Source organism: Actinia tenebrosa, unplaced genomic scaffold (genome assembly GCF_029948245.1).
Source record: "Actinia tenebrosa isolate PJP-AT-01 unplaced genomic scaffold, QUT_ActTen_1.0 PGA_scaffold14__42_contigs__length_11649687, whole genome shotgun sequence".
Classification (NCBI taxonomy): domain Eukaryota; kingdom Metazoa; phylum Cnidaria; class Anthozoa; order Actiniaria; family Actiniidae; genus Actinia; species Actinia tenebrosa.
This window is the reverse complement of record NW_028292574.1, coordinates 10,230,297-10,255,459: the sequence shown is the minus strand read 5'-3', so window position 1 is coordinate 10,255,459 and position 25,163 is coordinate 10,230,297. Positions and strand designations below refer to the sequence as shown.

Genomic DNA, 25,163 nt, shown 5'->3' with positions numbered 1-25,163 from the left:
ATAGAGGTCTTGATAGTGAACGATCGATAGTATTATAGAGGTCTTGATAGTGAACGATCGATCGTATTATAGAGGTCTTGATAGTAAATGATCGATCGTATTATAGAGGTCTTGATAGTGAATGATCGATCGTATTATAGAGGTCTTAATAATTTGGGGTCGATCGTATTAAAGAGGTATCGATCGTATAAAAAAGTTATCGAAAAAGTATCCAGAAATAATATCTCCCCAGACAAGGCGCACTTGAAATACCTCCCCTAAGGGCATTTTGGGTTAATTTTACTTGTCATAATTTCAGAAACTGTTAAATGTAGTGAGAGGTTCGACTACAGGATATTTTTTTTTTGATTAGCACTTCAGGTTATAAAATTATAAAATTTAATTTACAACTTTGAATTGAGGGTAAAATAGAATTGGACTTGTCTATCACGCTATACAAAATAAAGAGTTCTTAAATTGCTTCGAGATATTTTTTTTCTTTTGATATAATTTGAAGATGCAGACATTGCGACTGATAGGCAACGGGGTATATGATTAAGATTTAAACAAACTATGGCTGAATGAATGATTGATTGAATGAATGATATGAATGAATGATATGAATGGATGGATGGATGGATGGATGAACGAATGAACGAACGGATGAATGAATGAATGGAATGGATTTGTGGCTTAATTTCTAGGATAACATACATCGCTGTCTTTTGGCATGTTTTACTATATGTTACTTGATTTCTAAGATAACATACATCGCTGTCTTTGGCATGTTTTACTATATGTTACTTGATTTCTAAGATAACATACATCGCTGTCTTTTGGCATGTTTTACTATATGATACTTAATTGTAGAACATGTAATGCGATACATTCTCTTTAGTAGCATGCTTTTGTTTACAGCCAGCCTTATAACGGTTTGAATAATACGCGTAAATTAATCCTTTTACAATTGTTCTCAATATTTTATATATTCTTTTCATTTTTTTAAATTTTCGTTTCTATTTTTGAAATACAAACAAGAAACAATCGAAGCTCTTTGCCATTTATCTATGCCTTTGCTTTTAGTCTGTAAAATGGGAAACACGGGTGGCGCGTGGTGCTAAGGCGTCGTCTCTCACCAAAGACGACCCGGATTCGATTCTTGTCAGGTTCGGCGTCGTAAAGAATAGAGCTGTTTGTTGGTTCTCTCCTGTGCTTCGAGGGTGTTTTCTCCGGGCTCTCCAGTTTTTGTCCCTCCACGAAAATCAACTTTTAAATTCCAAATTGATCAGGGATTGAAGGCCAGATTGGAATCAACCCTCCGTACTTTGTCTAGTACCACCCTCGTAAAACAAGGAGACAGTTTTTAGGTAGTTTCAAATCCATTATTCGTAAAAGCTGTGTTTTGTCCACTGTTGTTTTGTGTAGTGTTTGCAGGAGCAACTTGATTTCCTCGCGGCTCATTTCTCGTGCTTCGGGTAGTATTGCCAGTGATTATACTCTTCATGCCATCTCGGAACTTAGCGTTGTAAAATCCATAGATAAATGGGCTGAAAGCGCAATGAAAGTGCGCTAAAAATAGTCTCAAGAACATCAATTCACATGGTAATGTAATCCCATATGAATAGACGATAAAATGAATAAAGTAAAGTAACCAGCAAAGAATGAAAGTCCCCACAACTATGGACACCATCTTGAGGACTTTTCTCTTCGATTCTTCACGGATACGCGCCTGAGCGTCGTTTACAGATGACGACTGTCCTGGAATGTTACGATTCTTGATCAGCGTCAAGATGATGGCAGAATAAAGCACCGTTATTATAGCTAAAGGTACAGCAAACGCGCCGATGATGATGAACTTGTAGTACGCCTTGGAAGAGCCTGGTCCGAACGCGAAGTCCAAGTCGAGATAACAAAACACCGAGCTTTGGTAGAGTCGTAGTTCGATGGCGTAGAACTCCGGGAATCCTGCCGCTAGAGCAGCCATCCATATGCAGAATATTAAACCCTGACATATTGGGACTGACATGAAGCGACGAAGGGGAAACACCACGGCGAAGAAACGGTCAAAGCTTATGGCAACGATTGTGAAGATAGCTACAAATATAGCCACCTCGTTAAAGCATGCTATCTTACAGAAGACAAGTCCTATGCCTCCTAGGATCTGCCATGCATAACCTGCGTAGGCCAGAGAGATGATTCTTGGCATGTATGTGATGGTGACGAGAAGGTCTGCTAAGCTTAGATTGACGATGAAAAAATTCACTGTCTTCCACATAGACTTGTTCCTGAAGATCACAGCTACAACCATGGCGTTTCCGAGCAAAGATACAATGATGATGATACAGTAAGCGAAAATACGAAGCCCCTTGATCGCTGAAGGGTCGACAACGAAGCAACCGGCTTCGCTCACACTTCTGCGCCCTGTGCCATTCACTGTCTCGTTTGAATTCATCTCTATAGCGCGTTCAATACTGAACACCCCAGCAAATACTCGTCTCTTTATACCTTTTTATCACATGATTAGCTTAGGTATTTATGCTGTCAAAACTGTTATTCTAACCATTGATGATTTTATTGAACTCACTAGTGACAATCCCCCTAGAGAAACCCCGTGGGGTGATATGGGTTTTTCTTTGCCATCTTGAAGACACCTTAAATTTGCTTCGCGTGAAAGCCATTAATAGGATTCTTGCATCATTAAAGTGGGGCAAGAAAACTACAAATCGATTTTCTAGCCTCAATTAAACATTTTCCTATTCGCTGTATTTGATTTAACACTCAACAAACTCTTGACCAAGGACTTGAAACTCCGGAACTATGCTTGTACGATAACACTGTTTTGTTTTGTTTTTTCTTTTACAGTAATTTTCTTTAAAAATCTCGCGTTTTGTGTTTGCCCAAAAAGGTCGACATCATTTCTAAAGCGCAAACTAGAAGGACAATTTATAAACAAATATTATTATAAATTTCTTTTGTTTAATTAAAAACTCTTAAGTTATTTTTCTTAAAAGAACAATTTACTTCAGTATCTACATTAATTATTGAGAATTCTTCTTTAAAGATAGCAGGGGATAGTTTAAAAAAGGCTTTATTGAATTTTGAATGAATCGCGAGTTTTATAGCCAGATTCTCGAAACAGTCCAGAACTAATGAGGCTAAAATCGGGTCAAGACCAATCTGTTTTTATCCTTAGTTTTATTTGTTTATTATTTTTCGATTTCTAAAGCCAGCCTCTATGAGTTAATCAGCTAAAGGATTTATCCAGGCTTTGAAAAGAGTTTAAATAATTCAATAGAAAGACAAAAAGGGAAGCAGCTGAATTGACATTTAAAAAAATAAGACATTTAAAGATATAAAAGACTTTTTTTGACAAATTAAGAGTAATTTGGCTTATATTTTTTTATTGGCTGTAGATAAAAACAGACGAACTTTTGGAGTTAAAATGGACAAAAAAAAAAAAAACAAAAAAAAACAAAAAACCGACAAAACAGGTCATATAAAGAGAATATGGTCTTGGATTTTGCGCTTAAACGTGTTCCAAGAACCTTGCTATAAAGCTCACATTATTATATCGACGCAAATTAGACTTCAATTCAACTGAATGTGCCAGAGTAATCTGCTGTGCTCGGGGTTTTTCACCAAGACAATGCTAAAAGTGTCACTCCAGGTTGGCAATGCAATTAACATCGTACTTAATTTTTCAACAGTCCCTCCTGTAATGAGTAAAAGTCGATTTACGTTTTTCTCCCGCTGACTGTTTTTTATTTATGCCTCTTTTTTTTTTTCGTTTTGAGTTAACAAATCCTAGTTCTATGAAAACAGCTCATTTTTGTGAATATTGAATAATGCAGAGTGAATCCTCTTTTAAAAGCTAAAACCTGGCTAAAACATTACATCTCTTGTTATATATAAATATTGCATAATTTTCTTTCTACTTTGCATAGTGAACTGCAGCGTGAATAGTCATCGCGATAAATATTATAACGGGGAGTCTTCTAGAAGCCACTGAAATCAGGCTTAAGCAAGCAAATGTGTTGGTTAAATAATGAAAAATACTTTCTTTATTTTGCACTTTTAGAATCTAGAAATATTTTTCTCACGAAATAAAATAATAATAAAAATAAAAAGACGGATTCCTATGTTCGTTCATTTGCAGAAGGTAGAGTTGATATAATGAGACTTTGTCATGAAGAATAATTACGATATCTAGAAAGATCATGTTAAAGTTAGTAAAACTATGAAACTTGAAGGAAGTAAGTTAAAAAATCCCGAAAATATGAAATTTCAAAAAGAATTTGTAATGAAAAGTTTTGTATGTCGTTTTCCTCACTCCTGTCAAAAATCATATCTACGCTAGTGTTGAACTCACTTCCTTCGAACTTTACCGAGTTTTTTGATGTTAACATGTATACAGCTATGATGGTACTAAATTGTTTTAAAATTCATGATAAGAGTTCAATTCGTAGTCCAAAAAGTTTACTGCGTGTGATTGCTTTATTTGCGCTCCTTTGACGGTCGGTTTTACAGAAAAGTCAGACGTCAAATCGCCGGGTTTGACATGTTATTAAAAAACTAGTTATTCCATGTTTAAACAAGATTCATAGATGTCAGATTGAAGACAAGCTAGTTTGATTAGCGAACAAGAGAAATTAAACTAGCTGTCGTCGACGAAAGAAAGAAAATTTAAATGCATATTTTTTTATCGTAGGGTTTGAGCTTTGCGTATAAATCAAGAGAGACAAGAAATATAAAGCAAATAAAAAAGAAAGAGAGCAAAGAGCATATTTTATAAATATTTTACTAGCTAAAGGATGTTTATGTATTTTTTATATTTATATTAGCAGCTTTATTACTCGTCTGAATTTCATCCCTCTCAACTGGGTCGGTAAATTCCAATTCCGTCACAAAACCTGTCTGATTTTCATGCTAAGTACTGCTACCAATCTAGATTTTTATCGAACTTCCTTTATAACTCTTTGAATATTTAGAAATATTTTGTAAGAAAATCCATCTTTTGACATAAGCATTTATCTTTAAGGTAAGCTATCGAGTTAGATATCAAACGTTATGTTATTCATTCGGAATAACGCAAATTTACAGCATTAATTTTTTAATAAGCTTCTCTTCGCTTCATTTTTCTTCTCTCCTCTTCTCTTCTCTTCACTTCTCTTCTCTTCTCTTCTCTTCTCTTCTCTTCCTTCCTTCCCTTCTCTTCTCTTCTCTTCCTTCCTTCCCTTCTCTTCTCTTCTCTCCTCTTCACTTCACTTCTCTTCACTTCTCTTCTCTTCTCTACTCTTCCCTTCTCTTCTCTTCTATTCCTCTTCCCTTCCCTTCCCTTCCCTTCCCTTCTCTTCTCTTCTCTTCTCTTCTCTTCTCTTCTCTTCTCTTCTCTTACTATACTTTCCAGAATTCATTTTTATGTGAGTTTATTGGTATATTTTAATTGAATAAAATAAATACCTAAACTAAAATATAATTGAAACACACACACAGCGAGAAACTCAATGAATTTTTCCATGACCCCAACTTGAGGTGAAGTAGTTTTGCTTGGCTCCCAGGGAGACAAACCCTGTTCATTATCAAAAGCAGCCGTCGGCGATGCTTTCTAGAGTGTTTATTATCTTCCAAAAACTTCATTTAAACCCAAGGTTAGCGGATTAAGACATTGAAACTTTAATAAGTTTATTGTCGTTAAGTCATCTACGGGACGTCATTCTATTCTGTAAAAAAATGACTTGAGACATTTGAACATATAAGCGAAGCTTAGCTAATGTGGTAGTGAGTATTTGCGTCTAACCACTGCGCTCCGTTTACGTTATCGTTTACCAAACTCGTTTTTTTTTATTATTATTTTTAAAGTAAAGTTGCTTGTTGGTTCTCTCTAGGCCTTCGAGGGTTTTATTTGGGCCTTCTTCTTTTTTCACTTGTAAAAAATCAACTTCTAAATTTCAATTCTTTTTCAATCATGCTGTTGTCGTTGGTGTTGTTGCTGCTGTTGTTTCTGCTGCAGTTGTTACTGTTGTTGTTGCTGCTGTTTCAGTTGTTGCTGTACGTTGTTGCTGTTGCTGCTGCTATTGTTGATGTGTGTTGTCGTTGCTGTTGTTGCTGCTATTGCTGTTGATGTGTGTTGTTGTTGCTATTGTTGCTGCTATTGCTGTTGATGTGTGTTGTCGTTGCTGTTGTTGCTGCTATTGTTGTTGTTGTGTGTTGTTGTTGTTGTGTGTTGTTGTTGTTGTGTGTTGTTGTTGTTGTGTGTTGTTGTTGTTGTGTGTTGTTGTTGTTGTGTGTTGTTGTTGTTGTGTGTTGTTGTTGTTGCTGTTGTTGCTGCTATTGTTGTTGTGTGTTGTTGCTGCTGTTGTTGCTGCTATTTTTTTTGTGTGTTGTGGTTGCTGTTCCTTTTTTTCCCCGTTGCTTAAGTTGTTGCTGTTCAAAAGATATCCAAGATATCAGTAGCCCAGGCAAGCGATAACATACACTAAAGAAAGACCAAATTCAGAGTTTCAATTGTCAAATTAAGGAAGTATTTTTCCTTCTTCCACCAAAAAGTTTCCCATTTACATTATAATTTTTATCCACGCACGATCTCCATGGATTAATCATTTCATGTGCAGCGCAAAGCAATTATAGTGAGTCTGCAGGTGGTATGGTTAACAAGTTGAAAACAGCTTGGTTTATTACTGATGCAATTTGTTATTTGTGGTTTATTCTTGAACTCACAGTGGGAAAGCTTCTCTTTTAATTTTAAGGACTTTTATTCATTTCTCGTTAAGAAAAGCGGTTATTTTGGATAAATTGCATCCCAGAATCTTTTGCTGTGTGTAGTGGTTGAAGATCCCAGAGTCCTTTGCTGTGTGTAGTGGTTGAACATCCCAGGGTCCTTTGCTGAAGATATCACAAAATCCTTTGCTGTTGATTTCCTATAATCCTTTGCTGTAGATATCCCATAATCCTTTGCTGTTGATATCCCATAATCCTTTGCCGTTGACATCCCATAATCCTTTGCTGTTGATATCCCATAATCCTTTGCTGTTGATTTCCCAGAATCCTTTGCTGTTGACATCCCAGAATCCTTTGCTGTTGATATCCCATAATCCTTTGCTGTTGATGTCCTAGAATCCTTTGCTGTTGATTTCCCAGAATCCTTTGCTGTTGACATCCCAGAATCCTTTGCTGTTGATGTCCTAGAATCCTTTGCTGTAGATTTCTTTCTTCATTCCTTCATTCCTTCTTTTTTCTTTCTTTCTCTCTTTCAATTCTCTTTGTTCATATCTCCGTCACGTCTTCGTCGGCTATTTCACAAACGGCACAGCAAAGACAACAGCTTCTGTAAAGAGCATTTTTGACGTGTTCTTGGTATTTTTTGTTGAATATCATGCACAAATATGGACTTATTGCACTGTTACAATGAGCCAAGAAAAACCTCCAAAATCGCAGCTCGCACGGGACACTTCTGTACGCGATTTGAGCCAGGAAGTACGTCGCCCAGCAAATCACAAAACATACGGTGACAGTGATTAGCATTTTAAGGGTTTTCCTGCTCGCTTCTTTGTACTTTGCATCAACTGTCCGATCAGCTTTGTGGCGGTTTGAACATACCCTCTTTCTCTTCTTCAAAAACACGATGATAATCGAGTAGAACATCACAATGAGGATAAGAGGCAAGGCGTAAAAGAATATTAACAGAAAGGTGTAATAAGTCCTCCTAGCTTTTATACTCTTGAAGGCTTTTTGGATACTATCATCACACGTGAGCGAATCAGTATGTCTTGCTGGGTGCAGTCTTAGCGCGTAGAGCGAAGGAAAGCGCACTAGAATTGCCACAACCCACATCAAAGGTATAACAAATTTCTGTTTTTTCTTGCTTAAGATCTGCTTGGTTGGAACGACGATATAGAAGAATCTATCAATGCTGAGTGCTGTGAGCGAGAGGATTGACACAAGCAGGCATGCATGGTGAATAACGGGCACTAGCTTACAAAGTACTAGTCCTAAAGTCCCTTCAACAAGCCAATGTGAGCCATCAACCACCATCACCATCATCCTTGGCATGTATACTAATGTTATCAGTAAGTTTGCCAAGCAGATATTACCAATGAACTGGTTGATAGACCTTCTAAGTGTCGCCTTCTTTATTACTGCGTTTAAGATCAGCGTGTTGCCGATGAACGAAGCGATGAAGATGATAATGTAGAAGAAAACTTTGGCCGTTTTGACGCTTGTTAGGTCATTTACAAAGCAAAGAGAGAGTGCCTTTGTGCTTGTTGGAGTAGTGGCGTTCCTGTTTGTGCTGCTTGATATGACTGTTGCATTCATCGTACCTAAAAGAATTAATAAGCTTTCTGTATTATTGTATTATAAATGAAAAACAAACTTTTTCTATTTTAAAAGGTTAACATTTGTGAAAGATTTTTATTATAATGGCAGTGAAGTTACGTATGCAAAGTCCGGCTTTATTCAAATACAGAGACTGTAAACCAAAACCCTACAAAAACACGACTGTTCAAATCTTCCATAGACACCAAACAAATCCAAAAGTGTGAAACTTTGCAGCTGTAATAACGTTCGAGATAGTTGAGGGTCTTTGATACAGTGCGACGTGTTCTTGGATACATTGCTATGGTCAATGATTGACACCATGGAAATAATGCGTATTATAATATTGCGTTTGGTCTGGTGTTGATGCCTATATTTTGTTCTATCTATAATAATATTTTTACCCATTTAGGCAAATATTCATTTTTATTTTTCCTCTTCTTTTACTTTCTTCCTTCAGTTTTCTTCCTTTTTCCCCATCCATCCATCCATCCATCCATCCACCCACCCACCATCCATCCATCCATCCATCCATCCATCCATCCACCCACCCAACCATCCATCCATCCATCCACCCATCCATCTATCCATTCATCCACCCATCCATCCATCCATCCATCCCTCCCTCCCTCCCTCCCTCCATCTATCCATCCTTTTCTTTTTTCTTTTCTTTATTTCAAAGGAATTGCATGCAATTTCCTCTCTTTCTTCAAACGCAAAAAGTTCCTATGCGGGGGCAAGACGTCACTCAAAAACGGTCTTGATATAATACCATCTGTTAGACGCAGATCATATTCCATTCATTCATTCATTCATCTCCTCCAAAACATATCAATAACTTAGTTATATATAGAAATCAAACCAAGGATACTTCTGTCAGTATCGGAGGAGTCTGGTGAAACTGATGCCACGAACAACTTGTAAAGAAAGCAAACAATATCTGACATTTCCCTATGAACCTTTCAACTCAGCCTGTCACTCATAGCAAGAATCCAGTAAAATTAATGTTACTTACTTTTCCTTTAAAACCAAAAAAATCAAATCCCGATATAGCCGGATAAGTAATTGCAAAATCGACAAGTTAAAAAATTCAAGTTTATTTTTTTATTACAATAAACATTTGTAATATTTTCGAGTGTTTATCCAACCTTCGATATCTATATATTATTTTTCCTCGTTATATTTTGCTATGTTTGACTTTAAAAATCAATACCTTGGCTAATTTAGCCATTAAAACTTCTTTCAATCGAAAATAAATGAAAAAGGCCAGATTTTGTGGAAAACTTATTGAACTTTGAGAGAAAATTAAATGAGCTACTTTTTGATCGAAAAAAAATCATTAAAAATGGTTTCAATTATCGTTTTTTTGACATGAAAATTTTGACTGTTGCTTTTCCTATTTTAGATATTTTTTGTTCCATGTTTACTTCATCTCCAGACAATTTTTTCTTATTAATTATTTCTTAGTACTTTTGGGCTCCCTAATATCATATTTCGAATTGATAAAGATGCGAAAACACAAGTCGAGGCGCGAATCTCACAAGTTCTTTTCGTAGCTAAAAAAAAAAATCTTTAAAAATGGCTTTACATTCTAAAATAAAATTCCATATTTGCATTTAAAGTTTATGACATCTAGAAGCTAACGTTATATTATCCTATCTCATACCTTTATATCTTTGTCGTCGCGATAAACTTCGATTAGAAAGTTTGAAGTCGGCTCCTGAAATATTACCCAACAGTAGAGAGCTACTGATCCTTCCTCTCCGAAGCACTACCAATCAAAATATCAGTTTTCTAAACGAAATATTCCGTCAATCAAAATACGTGTCATAAAGGAATTAGCCAAAATAATTGCAAGATATATCAAAAGTTTCGATTTTATTATATGGACACACAAGCAATTGTAGCCATTTCTTTTTTTATTAGTGCAAATGAAGTTTATTTTCACACAAAAATATCGACAAATTTAATTGGGATTGAAACATTCAGAGCATCTGCTTCCGTCCCTGTTTTCAACTAACTAACTCAAATACAACAATGACGGGGTTCTGAAGTTAGAATAATAAGTTTTCGATCAGTTTATTGATTTAGTTCTGGTATCTGATATGCTTTATTGATACCTCGGTGCTTTCTTTGATTTTTCTTTTCTCTGTGAACACTTGCTATAGCTTTCACACTCCAAATGAATTTGGCTCGGATTTATTTTTGAGTATTTGTTTTAGCATCCATATACAGGATATTGGATCGATTAGATCATGTATGACAGTAGCGTAATCGGGTGAATCCAGACCTCTTATTTCTTACTGCGCATCTTCGACGAAACGGTTACTATTTTCGTCGAGCATGCGCAGTAAGAAATAAAGGCTCTAGGTACGAGATTGTAGGTTTTCCTCCCTCCGTTAAACACGTCGATGATGTTAATACCAGTGATGCCAAAATAGGTTAAGTTTAGGAAAAATCCTGTTATTATTATTATTAATATTAATATTATTATTATTATTATTATATCTTTCTATAATTCATCCATTCCAATCACGACGCGTGGACACGGTTACGGTAAGATACGGTACGACTACGCTTTGCCGTATCGTTTCTAACTCATAAGAAAGATGTTCTTTCAGTAGATTCAAATATAAGCAGCTTTGCGCTCTGTTTACAACTCGTAGTGTTCATTGTCCTTATTCGGTTTGGTTGCTGTCATTTTCATTTTTAGATATTCATTGAGTTCCTTCGGAAGTTCTCGATTGTGTTTTTCGAGAAATGTTTCTATCTCTTGTGGTAACTTGTCTGGTCGTAAAAGAAACTCCTCGATGTGTGGTGGCTGCTCTGGAAGCTCGCTTAGAAGATCAGTCAAGACTTGGTCTCTTATGACTGACTTGCCGATGACATTGACCTGCAAGATGAGGAAAGAAATGGATGGATGGATGGGTGGAGGGATGGATGGAGGGAGGTAGGGATAGATGGGTGGAGGGATGGATGGAGGTAGGGATGGGTGGAGGGAGGAGGGATGGATAGATGGGTGGAGGGATGGATGGAGGCAGGGATGGGTGGAGGGATGGATGGAGGGACGGATGGATGGATGGATGGATGGTTGGATGGATAGATGGGTGGATGGAGGGATGGATAGGTGGATGGATGGATGGATATATGGATGGATGGATGGATGGATGGATGGATGGATATATTGATATATGGATGGGATGGATGGATATATGGATGGATGGATGGATGGATGGATGGATGGATGGATGGATGGATGGATGGATGGATGGATGGATGGATGGATGGATGGATGAGTATATTCAACATACCTCACCAGGTGGTGTACCTCCGAAGGCCTCTTCAATTATGTCTGTTGATAATTTTCTCAAATCTTCTTCTGCCAACACACCATCACTATTGTTGTCCAAAAGAGCAAATCTCTGGGAATTACAAACAGTGACTAAATCTTTCAAGAAAGAATGACATTCATCTTTTGACAGAAAAACTACTTATATATTTACCTCTCTCGTAATTAGTCTTTCCCCAGTGTGTTCATGCTAAAACAAGACAATTAGAAGTGAATTTAGATTTTTTTAAAGTAAAAAATATAATATAATGGAGCATAAAAATTGAAGACGGTGTTACAGATTTTGTTCGTAGTTGTTGGCTTTTCTTACCACAATTAGTGCATTAATTTGTTCAAAGCTTATAGCACCTCCATGCTCATTTATGATCTGAATGGCCTGAAACCTGTTCAGATCAATAGTAGAAGATAATATAGGTAAGTTGTAGTGCTTGGGAACGAGGTTATTCCGGGCGGAAGCCCTTGGAATTAAATTCGGAAAAATTAATTTCCGACCTCGCTGGGAATACTATTTCATTAGTGCCACGCGGTCCACATACTCTCATCTTCAGATCAATAGCATTAGTATGCTAATTAATCATTTCCAGAAATATTACTTTTATCATCATCATGTATCATCATGCATCATCATCAGTACCATCATGTATCATCATTGTCATGCATCATCATGCATCATCATCAGGCATCATCATCATCATTGCCATCATCATCATGCATCATCATGTATCATCATCATCATGCATCATCATCATGTAACATCATCATCATCTTGCATCATCATCATCATGCTGCATCATCATCAATCATCATGCATCATCATCAATCATCATGCATCATCATCAATCATCATGCATCATCATCATCATGCATCATTATTATCCTCATCATTATCATTATCATGAAAGCTCACCAGCAAACAATCCCTGTGTCCCTTATTTCATGAAAAAACTGGAATTTAGAAACATGTCTGACTTACCTCAACATCTCCCCATGTGTGAAGTGGAAGTTATTAAGTTCTCTTTGTAAAGGAGCTGAAAAAGGACCAAAGAGGTAGTCATTCATCTATTAATCTTATCTCACTACATCCAATCTCATCCATCCAATGGTCCAACTGTGTCGTCCTATTCCATCCATCCATCCATTCAACCATCACATTCATACATAAACCCATCTTGTTTTATATTATACCTCAATTGGATTTATTCAATCCATTTATGCAATAAAACTCTGCCATACTTTTAATTACTACAAATTCCCATTCAATTCCATTCCATCATATTCATTCATTCACTTACCTTCGCATTCAGTATCATTGAAAGCAATTCCTGGTGACCACCAGATATTGACCGCAAGATTCCTTGACAGTGAGTTCACTTGATGAGCCCACCTAAGTAAAGGTTATACATCAATGCTACAGATTTTCTAAAGGTTACAATGTTGGGATGGGATAAAATGGATGGATGGAAAACAGGAAAAACTGGAGAAAAGAATACCAAAAAATAAAATAAAATCTAGTTGTTCTAGCGCTTTCGCACTAATAGACCTATCCCAAATTCACTTGACTGGTCACAAAAAAATGGTTTAAAGTCGAGATTGAACTTGATAAATGAAAGGATCAAGTTCAGTCTCTACTTCAAACCATTGTTTCATGGTCAGTCAAGTGAATTCGGGAAAGGTCTGTTGGGGACACTTTTTGCTCACACGCACTACCACTACATTTAATATTCTATGCACACAACGCTCAACGCACATACCCATAAGGTACATAGATGCAATCTCCAGCTTTTATCTCTGCCGACCACCATGGAATAACTTGTAGGCTGGGATACTTGTACATATCAACACTGTCGACATTTACGCTGCAGTATTCTCCTTCTTTATGGTCCATTTCTATTCTCTTGGAATTCTCCTGAAAATTATTCAGTACATTACAGACAAACATTTTGAGAGATTCACACAAAAAAATCTTAAACAAAAATTAGTTAAAGTGTTATTATTTTAATAATAATGATAATAATAATAATAATAATAATGTTTTATATAGCACCAATTCCAAGAGTTTAACAATGCCTCACAATTTTAATACCTTATATTCACATAGTAATTAAATAAGATATACTTCATTCAATGAATACAAACAATTTACTAAATATATGTTACTTACCGGCCAGAAGGTCGGCCAGAGAGGGAAAAATTATGCCCGATGTCTTGAATATATGGACTGAGGCCGTTAGGCTGAGGTCCATTTTCAAGACCGAGGGCACAGTTTTTCCCTACCCGGAACAGACTATAGGACGGTAAATAACTTATTATTTTTTTTTCCTAGATTTTTTTTACTTGTTTTTGTAATCATTTTGTTTTGTAGTTTAGCGGCAAAGAATACTGGACCATGAGCGTGGGCAGATACTGACAAAATACCACCTGCTCAAACAGCCAATCAGAAGGCACGATTTATTAGGATACCGGATCGGGAAAAAAAAAAGTATTTTAAGATTAGTTTAAAAAAAAATTTAACAATAGACCTTTATATCTAGTTTACAATGTTTTCCCATTTCAGACCATGTGCCATTCACTTGCTGAGAGTATGAGTTCTTCGTTTGATGGTTGAGCATGAGAAGACACATGAATACGGACATACAACTCAATAACAAGGAATCCTATTTTCAAGAGAATGACCATGGCCTGAGGAACACATTACCAGGGAACTGAGAGCACATTTTAAAGTGGGGGGGGGGGGGGGGTGGGGGTGGGGGGGGGGGAGGTGAGAATCTTTTTCTATTATTTAATTTTTGTCATGTGGTCTGAACTCAAACTAAAACAAAATATAAGATTTAATCCCCCCTGGCTCAGCCATCCTCTATTACAAGGTGAGAAGGTATAATACTATGGTACTACTTACAGCATCAACAAAGAACCATGTTTTTTCTCCACTCAGAAGGCAGTTGATGTTTTCTACTTTGTCATTATGAAGGTGAGACTTGGTACCTCCACTGCTGAACCATAACACAGAATCCTGAAAAATGAAACACAAGTAATGGTAGTGGTAGTGCATGTGGAGCAAACCTCACAGAAGAGCCCCATACAGGGAGTGATGCCAGTTGTAAAATATAGGTTAGAAGAGCTCTAGTAATGTACAATCGTGTTTGGGTAGTCATATTGGGTGGCAGAATAACAATCCCTTTACTTTAGAGAAACTACCAAGCCACACCCATAGACAAATTACATCCATAGATTAGCCACACCCATAGACCATCTGCACCCATAGACAAGCTGCACCCATTTACAAGCAACACCCATAGGCAAGCCACACCCATAGACAAAATGCACCCATGGATGAAATAAAGTTATCAGTAAACTAATAATTTTTAGTGAATATATTTCTAAGTGTTAACTGACCTGTAGAGCATCGGTAAACCCACCACAGAGCAGACACCTTGGTAATGAAAACTCTTTCCACATTGCTGTGGGTAAGGTGTCAATCAAGTATCTATCAGATGTATTGTAGAAGCTGAGGAATTCAGCAAGAGGCATCTCATCAGCAGCCCTGTCTCTGTTCTCTTTCTTGCCATAATCAACTCTAACCATCTCATTTCCATAATGCTCTCTGAGAAAACAAAGTATTATTGATACTGGTATCTACAATTACCAAACACCTCCCCCATGGAGTGAGACTGGAATTTCCAAGGGTGTGAAGGATCTGAGGTGTATTGTGTATATATAAAGCCATTCCTCTCAAAGGGGACAGATATAGCTAGACTACACATACCTTAAATAACCATCACTCCATAGCTTAAATCCTTTAGACAGTTTTGCGGCACCTCTAAAGATCACTGGCGTTGATGTGAGAACATAGTTATAATAGAAGTCCCTTGGAAAAGGAACATTATCCAATGATGCCACAGAGCCCTCCTTTGGTCTGTGAGAGCCCAGGGGCTCTAAATGTCCGTTAGGGACACTCTGTATTGTTATGAAGATTGTAGACCATATTGCTCCCAAAATAAGGAGATTATAATTAGAAACCTTCATATGAAACCTATAAGATAAGAAGATTGGTTTCTTTTTATGTTTCTAAACCTTCAAATTTGATCTATACCCTGAAACAACCTCTAGGCTGATCTAAGCAGTCAGGGCATCACAAACTCCCGGATCAAATAGCCTGCGTAGCAGCACTACAAAGCCACAAAGAGTTGCTACGAGGCTAAGATTGAATATTGAAATTAAGCCTGTTAGTTAGAAATATCCATTCTATTACCATGCCATTACTTTTGCCACGTGCATTTCCCAGGGGGGGGGGGGGGGTACTCCGCCAGAATTTAGGTAGGGTGTTCCGCTGGGATTCTGAAAGTAGTACTCTATTTATGACAAAAAACCTCAAATTTGTAGACCCTGTTTATGACAAAAGATATAATTTATTGCACTGAGTTCCTGTTTCAATTATCATGTCATCTTGCGTATCGCAAAAGGCATGGTCGTCATGTGGTATGATTTGTTTGGAGAAAGACAGAGCTGGAGTAAGCGATACATCATGAAAACACAGAGAGCAGCCAAAAAAATTGAGAAATTAAATGAAAATAAATAAACTTTCAAATAATTTTTTCTTTATATTAAAAGAGTAAACAATGAATAAGCGAATTTTTATTCATTCGAACAGTTGTCAAGGTTGTTTAAAAAAGGAATACAAATATTTTGAGTAAGATATTTCAGACGATATCCATCATTCATCATCATAATATCTTACTCAAAAAACTTCTAGTCATTCTTTTCGTATATGAACTTTTGGCCCAAAGAAACATATTGCACAATACAAAGATTTTAAAAACTCTTACCTTTAATATTCAGTTTGACTCCAAGTAAATATATTCTTAAAGAATATAAAGTCGTTTTATCCAGAGATACATTCTCTAATATAGTCTAATACGTGTATAATGTATATTGGCATATAAACCAGGATCGATATTATTATGTTCAATAGATTATGATTGTTATGAATATGGACTGTTTACCCATGATTCCGAGCGAGAAATACTGTGTTATTATTAACCCGCGAAGGTTTCTGGGATAAATCAAAATGGCCGACGAACGGAAAGTTTGTCACTAAAACATTTTTTTCTGTTTTTCTTCAACAGATTTTGATCGAACTAGTTGATTTAGCATTTTCAAGTAATTTCGTTTACATTTTTTTTATTAGTAACGCGATTTGAGTTGGAAATTCCAAGGTGTTTGAGTAAAAAGATTTAAGGCTTAACATTTAGGGAAGCTTATTAAAATGGGAGATAGTCTTGCCAACGATGGAGTTCAGGGACAAGAAGTTAAAGATGAAAATGGACAAAAAATAGCTCGGCAGCAGGAAGGAAAGAGCTGTGGAGTGAAGCAAACTTCAAATGAAGTGCCAGATAATTTAGATAAAGAAAGCGAAAGTCAAAAAACAGCACAAAATGAAGGAAGGAATGTAATTACTGGAGTCAACGATGTGTCAGATAAAGTAACAGAAGAAGAACTAGCAAGACAAGATATCAAAGATGAAAACACTCACAAACTAACATTACTTAAGGGAGAAAGAAAGCATGAAGTTGGACCGACTTTAAATGAGCTTTCAGACTCCTCCGAAATGTCAGTCTCAGAGTCAAGTCTGTCAGATTTAAGTGGTCGACTTTCGCCTACTCTTTTTCTTCCTGAAGCGAGAGTTCGAGTTCCTAAGAAGATGACAGAAGAAGTGAATGAAAGTTTATTTATAAAGAAAAAAGAAAAAAGAAAGTTAAAGCTTTCAGAAATGGACCCAGAAGACTTGATTTTGAGGGCCTCAGAGAAAGGTCGTTTCGATCTTGTGGAATATTCACTCAACAAGAATGGGTCACTTCATGAGTGTCAGGACCAGGATGGGTATACGCCGCTGCACAGGGCATCTTATGGAGGACATTTGAAAATCGTTGAATTACTAGTGTCCAGAGGTGCTAATATTGGAGCCAGAACAATAGATGGTTGGGAGCCATTACACTCGGCATGCCGATGGGGTAAATTGTTACATGTTTATCACTATGGAGCTTATATCCTGCACAGCATACCTTTCTCAAACCCTCTCCACCCCTTGTAAATTCAGAAAAAACACTGGCGGGAATTATAAAACTACAGAATATATCCTTTTCAGACCCTCGCACACCTTGGAAATTTCAATCCCCCTTTATTGGGGAGGTATGGATATTTTCTGGAACTACACACTATCAGACCCTCCCCACCCCTTGAAAATTCCCATCCCCCTCCATGAGGTTCTCCTCACCCCTTTGCAAATTCCAATCCCCCTCAATGAGGGAGATATGAATATTTTCTAGAACTACACAATATACACTCCTTAGACTCTTCTGATCCCTTGAAAATTTGAATTCCGATCTCATTTGATTTTGTAACAACACACATAAAAAATTTCCTCCATTGAAATTTTTTTCCCCTAGGACAAAAAGATGTAGCTGTGTACCTCCTTGAAAATGGTGCAAATATCAATGCAAAGACTAATGGAAATCAAACTCCTCTACATTTAGCAGCTCTTGGTGTTGATGGCAGTGAAACCCTTCAATTCTTACTGACAAATAAGTCATTAGACAGAACTATTACAAATAATCAAGGAGAGACCGCTGAAGATGTGGCAAAACGATGTGGAAAGTGGGTTGACTTATTCAAAAATTAAAGACTTAAGAGTTTACTGTACATTATTTAATGGCAGATATTAGGAATCAAGAGAGGAGTAGCAGTAGTATGCACTTGAGTCTCCCCTACTCTGGGGTCTCGGGTTCAATTCTGGACTCAGCATCGCATATGAGAATAGTTTGTTAAGTCTCAGCCTTAGTTCAAGGGATTTCTCCAGGTTCTCTGGTTTTCCTCCCTGTAAAAATATCTAACAAGCAAAATTCCAATTCAATCTATGCATGAATTGGCTGTGCCATGAATTTGAACAGCCCCAAGTTTTTATTTAGGCTATTGATAAGATTCGTAGGTTTTTGGTAAATTTCATGTTTAAGGAGATACTAAGAAAAATATGAAATATTTGAATATTATATTCGATATTAAGTTAACTGTACAGTTTGAAAAATATTTAAAAGGCTAGTAATTCAAAAAAAATCTCAATGTATCTTTTCCACTTATGATAATTTTTTTGCTCAAATTGTATAGAAAATGTCTGAGTTTTTAGCTTTTCTCATCAGTGCGCATGCCTTGGGTCATTTAAGAAATTTTTGTTGTACAATAATATGATTTGATGTCACTGGTTTCATGCCAAAATTGTTAAAACTAAAAAGATTAAAACAAACCTCATTTTCTTGACTTTCTCATGTTCTTGTAGAAGTATTTCTAATATTAGTCCATTATATCTTTCTGAACTGATTTTTGTTTCTTCATTGATGATGCATGAGGATGAGAAAGCTGTAATGATGTCTAACGAGGCTAACGAATGACGAGAACAAACATCTGTTGATTACACAACACTATATAAAATAAGGGATATTAGAATAGTGATTCCTATGTGATGAACCTAGAAGTTTACACCTGTGAAGATAGTGATTCATACAACTGTGTACCTTTTAAAATACATGTAAGATATTGTTTAGGTTTCAAACAGCTGATAAAAGTATTTTGAATCTCATTATCTTCTCTAAATGGTGGTCAAATACCAATCACCATGTGCTGCCAGCCAGAAAGAAAACTTGAAAACGTTTGCTTCAACTAATGAACATTCTGCACAAGACAAGAACTGATTCACGTCAAGGGAACTCAAGTACTCGGGAAATTTTTTTTCGTTCCCACATACAGAGGAGTGCCATAAATAATGCATTTTTTCTAAGGCTTGTAAAACTCCACTTGGTGCAAAGCTGTTGAATTCCAGTTAGCTTTGTGTTTAGATTTTCCCAAAAAAGCTTTTTCTTCAATTTTTTTTTGGAAAAAGCTGTTTTGCGTATTTATAAAATTGGGTTACCTGTGCTTTTGCTTTTCAAAACAGCTGGATGGCAGGGACAACTGGGGTTCCTGTGTGGTATTTAAAACAAGTAAAAAAATCATGTAAAAACATAACTAACGTGTTTTGAGAAAACTGATCAAGCAAATCGTGAAGAAATCATGATAATCCTACGTCTGTTTTATTCATTTATCCTGCTAATCATCTTCTTAGACCCCATCGAAGCAATATCTTTCACCGATCCTTCCTTCAAAGATGTCAAAATTCAAACATTCGAAGAAGATGGAGATTTTGTCTTTGTTTTTGACAACCTCTTCTCGCCACAGACAATGCAGTCATATCTTGGTCTAGTCTCGTATGGAAACATTCAAGGGATGGTTTCTTCATGGCAGTACGCTTATAAAGACTATTACTTCAATATACAGATAGCTAATTCTACTATCAATGCTCCCTGGCTTTCACCTATCGATCCAAACTTCTTTGTCAAGACAAGTTTGTGGGGGAAAATTCAAAAAGTTTCTGAAAAAATTTCAGGTGGAAAGGTGTACTTTCCTCGTGAAGTTTCTGTGTCGATGGTTCGAAGGTTAGACTTTACTACTACAGATCCAGGTAAGATAGATTTTGTCGATGTAACAATTGTTTTTATCGATGTATTGTAAGCTTACTTGCTTTGCAAACTATACTCATAGTTAACTGTGCCATACTGAATACTACTGTGCGCTCAATAAAGAATAATTTTTCAGTTTTATAAAATCGATATCTGTATCTATATAAGTTATATAAGCTATTTGATAAGATGTATTTCTTATTTTTTTCACGTTTTTTATTTTTTCATTGTAATATTGGGAGGATATATACATATGTGATGCGTAAAACATCTTCCTACGTAGTGTTATACCTACCAGCTGTTTATTGTTAATGATTGCTATTTTGATCAAGATATTCAAGTGTCTTCTCATGTGCAACTGAGTGCAAACCTTAAACAAAGAAATGATACTCTAGGGAATGACACATGGTCTGAAATGGGAAAACATTAAGTCAGAGCCGAGGAGGTCTATTGATCCAAACTTATTGTCAAGACAATTTTGACACTATAGACCCCTTGCATTAATTTTCTAGAGGAATTGTTCTGGGGGACAAAACAATGGATTATCTTTGCATAAGAAAAAACGGCCTATTGTTTTGTCCCCCAGAACAATTCCTCTAAGAAATCAATGCAAAAGATCTATACTATAGCTGATTTACTCTACCTAATTGGAAAAAAGTTTAACTTTATTAGTAACCCAATAAAGATATTTACTATTATTATTATTATTATTAAATTTTGTCATTACTTTTCCAATACTGTATTTCGTTGAAAAATAATTCCATTATTTTCTCAGCTAAAAGTAGCGACAAGGATGAACTGGTTGCAAGAATACTCTTGGCACCATCTGTAAAGAAGAATGACTATGGAGAATCAATCTTCTACAATCAAAAGGGAGAATCAATGGCAGCTGTATTCCCTAAATTTGGTCGCCTTCTGATGTGGAATGCATCGATACCTTATTTATACAAGCCCCCAGCTATGTCGTACTTGCAGGGGTTATATAGTATTACCATCAAGCTCACCACAGACAAAGACAAAATGGATGTAGGAGCTAAAGAAACTAAGGTAACTAAAATCAAATTTTTTTAGTGCTCAGGATAAAAAAAATTCATAATTTTAATACTAATTTCCATCCTGGGGGTGGTACTCTTGTCCGTTTAGGGTAGGGATGTGCTGCTGAGCCCTTTGAACCCTGACCCTGTTCCAGAGTAAAATCGCTGAAATTAATACCCTGTCTCAGAGCAAGATCGCTGAAAACCATACCCACTTCCTGTATTGTGAAAATAGATACCCTGTTACAGAGAGGAGAGAGCATGATTTTATGTACCCTGTTCCAGAGTAAAATCGCTGAAAACCATACCCTGTTTGGCGGCACACACCCATATAACAAATATAGGGGAGTACCCCCCCCCCCCTGGGGTTTCCATTTTGATCCAATTTTTATTTTTTCTTAATCAAAGGACCAAATATTCAAAACAGATCAGTATTCGGAAATGGACTTTCCACTAACAGATGAAAAGACTCTCCCAGAGATCAACTTTGAAGATCATCTAACGAAAAAGATCTACGATAGTAAAAACCATGTTGTGGCGTACTTTGATGATCTTATGCCAAAAGGTGACTTGGATGCTCTGCGCCTTTTCTTGCTTCATTATAACAGTGCATATGCCTATCAGGGGTATGATGAGAGTGCCGATACTGAACATGATAATGTGTCATGGATTGCACCAATAAAGGTGAGCATTTGGTGGTGGAAAATGCATGATAATGATGATGACAAAGATGATGATGGTTGTGATGATGATGCTGTAGGTGATGATGAAATATAATGATGGTGGTGATGATAACAATGATGATGGTGATGATGATAGTGATGGTAAGGCTGCTGATGATGTTGGTAAGGCTACAGATGATGATGGTGATGATGACAATGATAGTAATGATGATGGTAATTCCTGATGGTGCTAGAAAAGATGATGATGATGATATTTGACATGATCATACATTTTCCATGCATTGACACAATCCCCAACAATGCAAATCTTTATCTTCAGGTATCAAAGTTTATTAAGAGTAGATTATGGAAGACGGTGAACAGAACAGTAGAGTATTTGAGTGGCAAGTCGGGTTGGTTTCCATACGATGTGTCCATGAACATTATCAGAAATTCACACTATACAAGGATTCACGAAGACTGTGAACCACATGAGGTAACAATATTACTGTCTAAAACACGTAATGAAAAATGACACGTTAATAGTATCTTTGATGCTTTCGTGTTTTGACATATTGAATATAAAGATTTCAGATTAAATGAGTAGATAAAGTATCTTTATTTATTATTATTAACGGCATGATGAGCTAGCCCAAATGAGAGTTTTTTGTTCTTATCACCTACACCTTAGTTGAGGCTCCAAAAATAGCCCACTAGTTTGTCCTAGCCCACCTTCCCCTTTACTTTCTGACCATTCCCTAACGTGAGGGCCCTAAAGGGGCAAGATGGGAGCTGGGATTTACCTTTTCTTGGTCCGGGAAAATGGGATTTCTTGCACTGGAAATGGGATTCAAAAAACTAATAATTGAAAATTGGAATGGGATTAAGATCTGGGTAAAAGATAAGCTGGGATTATGGGATTTGAACTGGGATTTTGGTTAAAATTTGGGCTGGGAAATGGGATTAGGACACCCCTTTCAGGACCCTCTAACGTAAATCCCAATGCAAAGCAAAATAAATAAATCATTATTTATCAATTGGTTCAGGATGAATATACAGTCCTCATGTACTTAACTCCAGACTGGAAAGCAGAATATTACGGGGAGACAGCCTACTTCGAAGAAGTCATGCAACCTAATGGCAACCCCTATCCGAAAGGCCATCAGAAGTATGAGTGGTTGACATCTGTGCGACCTCGGTATGGTCGTATGGTGATATTTAGGGGGATCATACCACATTCTGCCCGACCCCCCAGTCCTGGATTCACTGGTGCTAGATATACGTTCGCTTGTAAGGTAGGTAACGTCAGGTTCTTTATGTGATTCAATTAAGCCTGAAGCGAGATGACGCAAGATTCCCTAGAGAATACAGGAACAATAGTCATAATTAAAAAACAAAAGCAGTGTGAAAAGGATTGTGTTCTAGAGACGGGGGTAAAACGTCATCTCGCTTCAGGCTTATTCTTCCTGCCTCCTGTCATGGCTGCTGTTCCGTGATGGTGTATGCAAAAGTTTTTTTGCGACGTAACATTCACTTGAGTTCCGGACCTTGGTTCCGGATTCAAGCTTACTTTGGCTGGCTTACGTGATCTTGCTTTTTGATTGGTCCGATTCATACAAAAAGTCTTTTGCGTGTCACGCGTTCCTTACGTACGTAAAGAAACATGCCAAGCAATTTGATTGGTTGGCCTGTGTTTGATCGCAGCCTTACGACTATTTTGATTGGATGAGCAGTGTTCTCGCGCTCTGTGATTGGATGGAAGGATGAACCCCACTATTTTAAATTCATGTTAAATCTCTTGATCGGAGTACTGTAGTAAATTATTTTAAATGTTAAACTTAAAAAATAAAAATTTGTGCCCAGGTTTCCAAGACACGTCAAGTCGCCATGGCCAAAATGCTCCGTGAGACTATCGAAGATGTGGAGCCTGGGGAACCGGACTATGATCTGCTTCAAGACCTTGGTGAAGGCCTTTATGACACTCCCTCACCTGGGAAAACTGTCGAATTCCTGGAGGCAGAAGTTGAGATGAGAAGGCAAAAGAAAAGAGAAAGAATAAATGACATGAAAGAAGAACTGATCCAAGCCGTTTATTCATAAAAATATGAAGCTGCTTTTCAAGGATGATAGAGATGATAGATGATAGAAGCTGGAAAAAAAAAAAAAAAGAATAATTGAATAAAAAAATATCAATAAAAAAGAGAAATAGCAATAAAAGAATGGGTAGAGAAAAGCAAATTTTGAAACTCCCACTAAACGGCCCCAAAACGCGCAGAAACTTCGCCAGAATACTGAACAAGGTTCAAGCAATGACTGCGGTAAGTTTTGAGGCAAATTGTTGAGTGAAACATTTCATTGTCATATCTACATCATGACTCCCATACATTCCCTTATAAACCATACACAGGAACCTTGTTTGGGCTGCCTGCTGTGATGAGAGAAAGTTTCAATTCATTTCAGGTCTCTCCCTCGATTTCCGCCTTCAAAACCTAACACGCTACTGAAATTACAATTTCCACTCTATTAACTATGTTTTAACCTTAAAAGCTTTTTTAATCTTCATCCGACAACCGTAATCAGACATTCGTGAAAGTTATAAAAATATTTTTCGTAAAGGTTCCATATCGCTGTCGATATTTTATCTCATTGTTTTACTTACACCCTCATGAGCGAATGTTCTCATTTGTCAGCGTGAAATCCTACACAAGATTTCCCGCTTTCACAGACCTATTCACTCCTTTCGTTGCGAATTCTTTATTTAGTAACTAAAACTTTTCGTTCAAAACAAAAAGAGCTAGTGTTTATAATCCGAGTTTTAAATATTCAAGATTTCTGACGTCTTCGTTTTCCACATCACACCGAACCGTTGCAAAAACCTGCATTCAAAAAGATTTTGGAAAATTAGAATGAAGTTTGAATAGTTCAGTTTGAAAACAGCTGCAAATTTGTTTTTACGAAGCATTCTTTTACTTGTTTTGAGTAAGTAAGCATGGAAGCTCCCATCGCTTTTTTTAGCGCCACGCCTCCACGCAATTGTTCATAATATAAACACTGCTCTTCTCTACGCAACGGCTTACGTGAGCCAAACATTATCGGAATTCAAAAACTTATTTTGAACATTAAGACGTTTGGGATGAAAAGTTTATATGACATATATTTAATTTATATTCTCTTTAAAAAATCAAGTATCAATTAGAAAAAGGCTGCAAAGTTTGGCGGAGACCTCTTCCAAGTTGCACTGAATTTACTAGAGAAATAAAAACATTGGATGGTTTCGTGCTAT

The 25,163-nt window shown here is 36.7% G+C and overlaps 6 protein-coding genes and 1 long non-coding RNA gene across 9 annotated transcripts in view; 3 read left to right on the top strand and 4 right to left on the bottom strand.

Moving 5' to 3' along the window:
* LOC116296537 (tRNA (cytosine(72)-C(5))-methyltransferase NSUN6) overlaps positions 1-8,654 on the top strand; it is a 50,386-nt gene extending 41,732 nt beyond the window's left edge. For 2 of the 3 annotated variants that reach the window (XM_031704568.2, XM_031704567.2), the window contains exon 9: positions 7,847-8,654. The gene's annotated coding sequence lies outside the window, so the exon portion shown is untranslated. The remainder of the gene's footprint in view (positions 1-7,846) is intronic. The other variant, XR_004197137.2, reaches the window with a different exon arrangement.
* Positions 810-2,725, bottom strand: LOC116296543 (substance-P receptor-like). The gene has a single exon (XM_031704574.2). It carries the CDS (start codon positions 2,429-2,431, stop codon positions 1,343-1,345), a length of 1,089 nt encoding a protein of 362 aa, XP_031560434.1. The 5' UTR covers positions 2,432-2,725; the 3' UTR covers positions 810-1,342.
* Positions 7,242-10,125, bottom strand: LOC116296544 (QRFP-like peptide receptor). Its single transcript, XM_031704576.2, has 2 exons — positions 9,959-10,125; positions 7,242-8,297 (listed from the first exon to the last, which is right to left on the bottom strand). Exon 2 carries the CDS (start codon positions 8,290-8,292, stop codon positions 7,243-7,245), a length of 1,050 nt encoding a protein of 349 aa, XP_031560436.1. The 5' UTR covers positions 8,293-8,297; positions 9,959-10,125; the 3' UTR covers position 7,242.
* A 68-nt stretch (positions 10,126-10,193) lies between these two features.
* LOC116296538 (bifunctional peptidase and arginyl-hydroxylase JMJD5) lies at positions 10,194-16,607 on the bottom strand. Its single transcript, XM_089029514.1, has 11 exons — positions 16,465-16,607; positions 15,405-15,671; positions 15,035-15,242; positions 14,538-14,651; positions 13,393-13,547; positions 12,934-13,025; positions 12,615-12,669; positions 11,952-12,024; positions 11,796-11,831; positions 11,604-11,714; positions 10,194-11,185 (listed from the first exon to the last, which is right to left on the bottom strand). Exons 2-11 carry the CDS (start codon positions 15,662-15,664, stop codon positions 10,946-10,948), a joined length of 1,344 nt encoding a protein of 447 aa, XP_088885640.1. The 5' UTR covers positions 15,665-15,671; positions 16,465-16,607; the 3' UTR covers positions 10,194-10,945.
* Positions 16,608-16,706: 99 nt separating this feature from the next.
* On the top strand, positions 16,707-18,949 carry LOC116296521 (uncharacterized). The gene is made up of 2 exons (XM_031704547.2): positions 16,707-17,649; positions 18,085-18,949. Exons 1-2 carry the CDS (start codon positions 16,905-16,907, stop codon positions 18,315-18,317), a joined length of 978 nt encoding a protein of 325 aa, XP_031560407.1. The 5' UTR covers positions 16,707-16,904; the 3' UTR covers positions 18,318-18,949.
* A 716-nt stretch (positions 18,950-19,665) lies between these two features.
* Positions 19,666-25,153, top strand: LOC116296526 (uncharacterized). The gene is made up of 6 exons (XM_031704552.2): positions 19,666-20,186; positions 20,960-21,231; positions 21,627-21,902; positions 22,221-22,376; positions 22,927-23,175; positions 23,744-25,153. The coding sequence occupies exons 1-6, from the start codon at positions 19,739-19,741 to the stop codon at positions 23,978-23,980; spliced, it is 1,638 nt and encodes a 545-aa protein (XP_031560412.1). The 5' UTR covers positions 19,666-19,738; the 3' UTR covers positions 23,981-25,153.
* LOC116306542 (uncharacterized) overlaps positions 20,525-25,163 on the bottom strand; it is a 163,559-nt gene continuing 158,920 nt past the window's right edge. The window contains exon 4 of the long non-coding RNA XR_016119710.1: positions 20,525-20,542. This is a non-coding gene — a long non-coding RNA (uncharacterized LOC116306542). The remainder of the gene's footprint in view (positions 20,543-25,163) is intronic.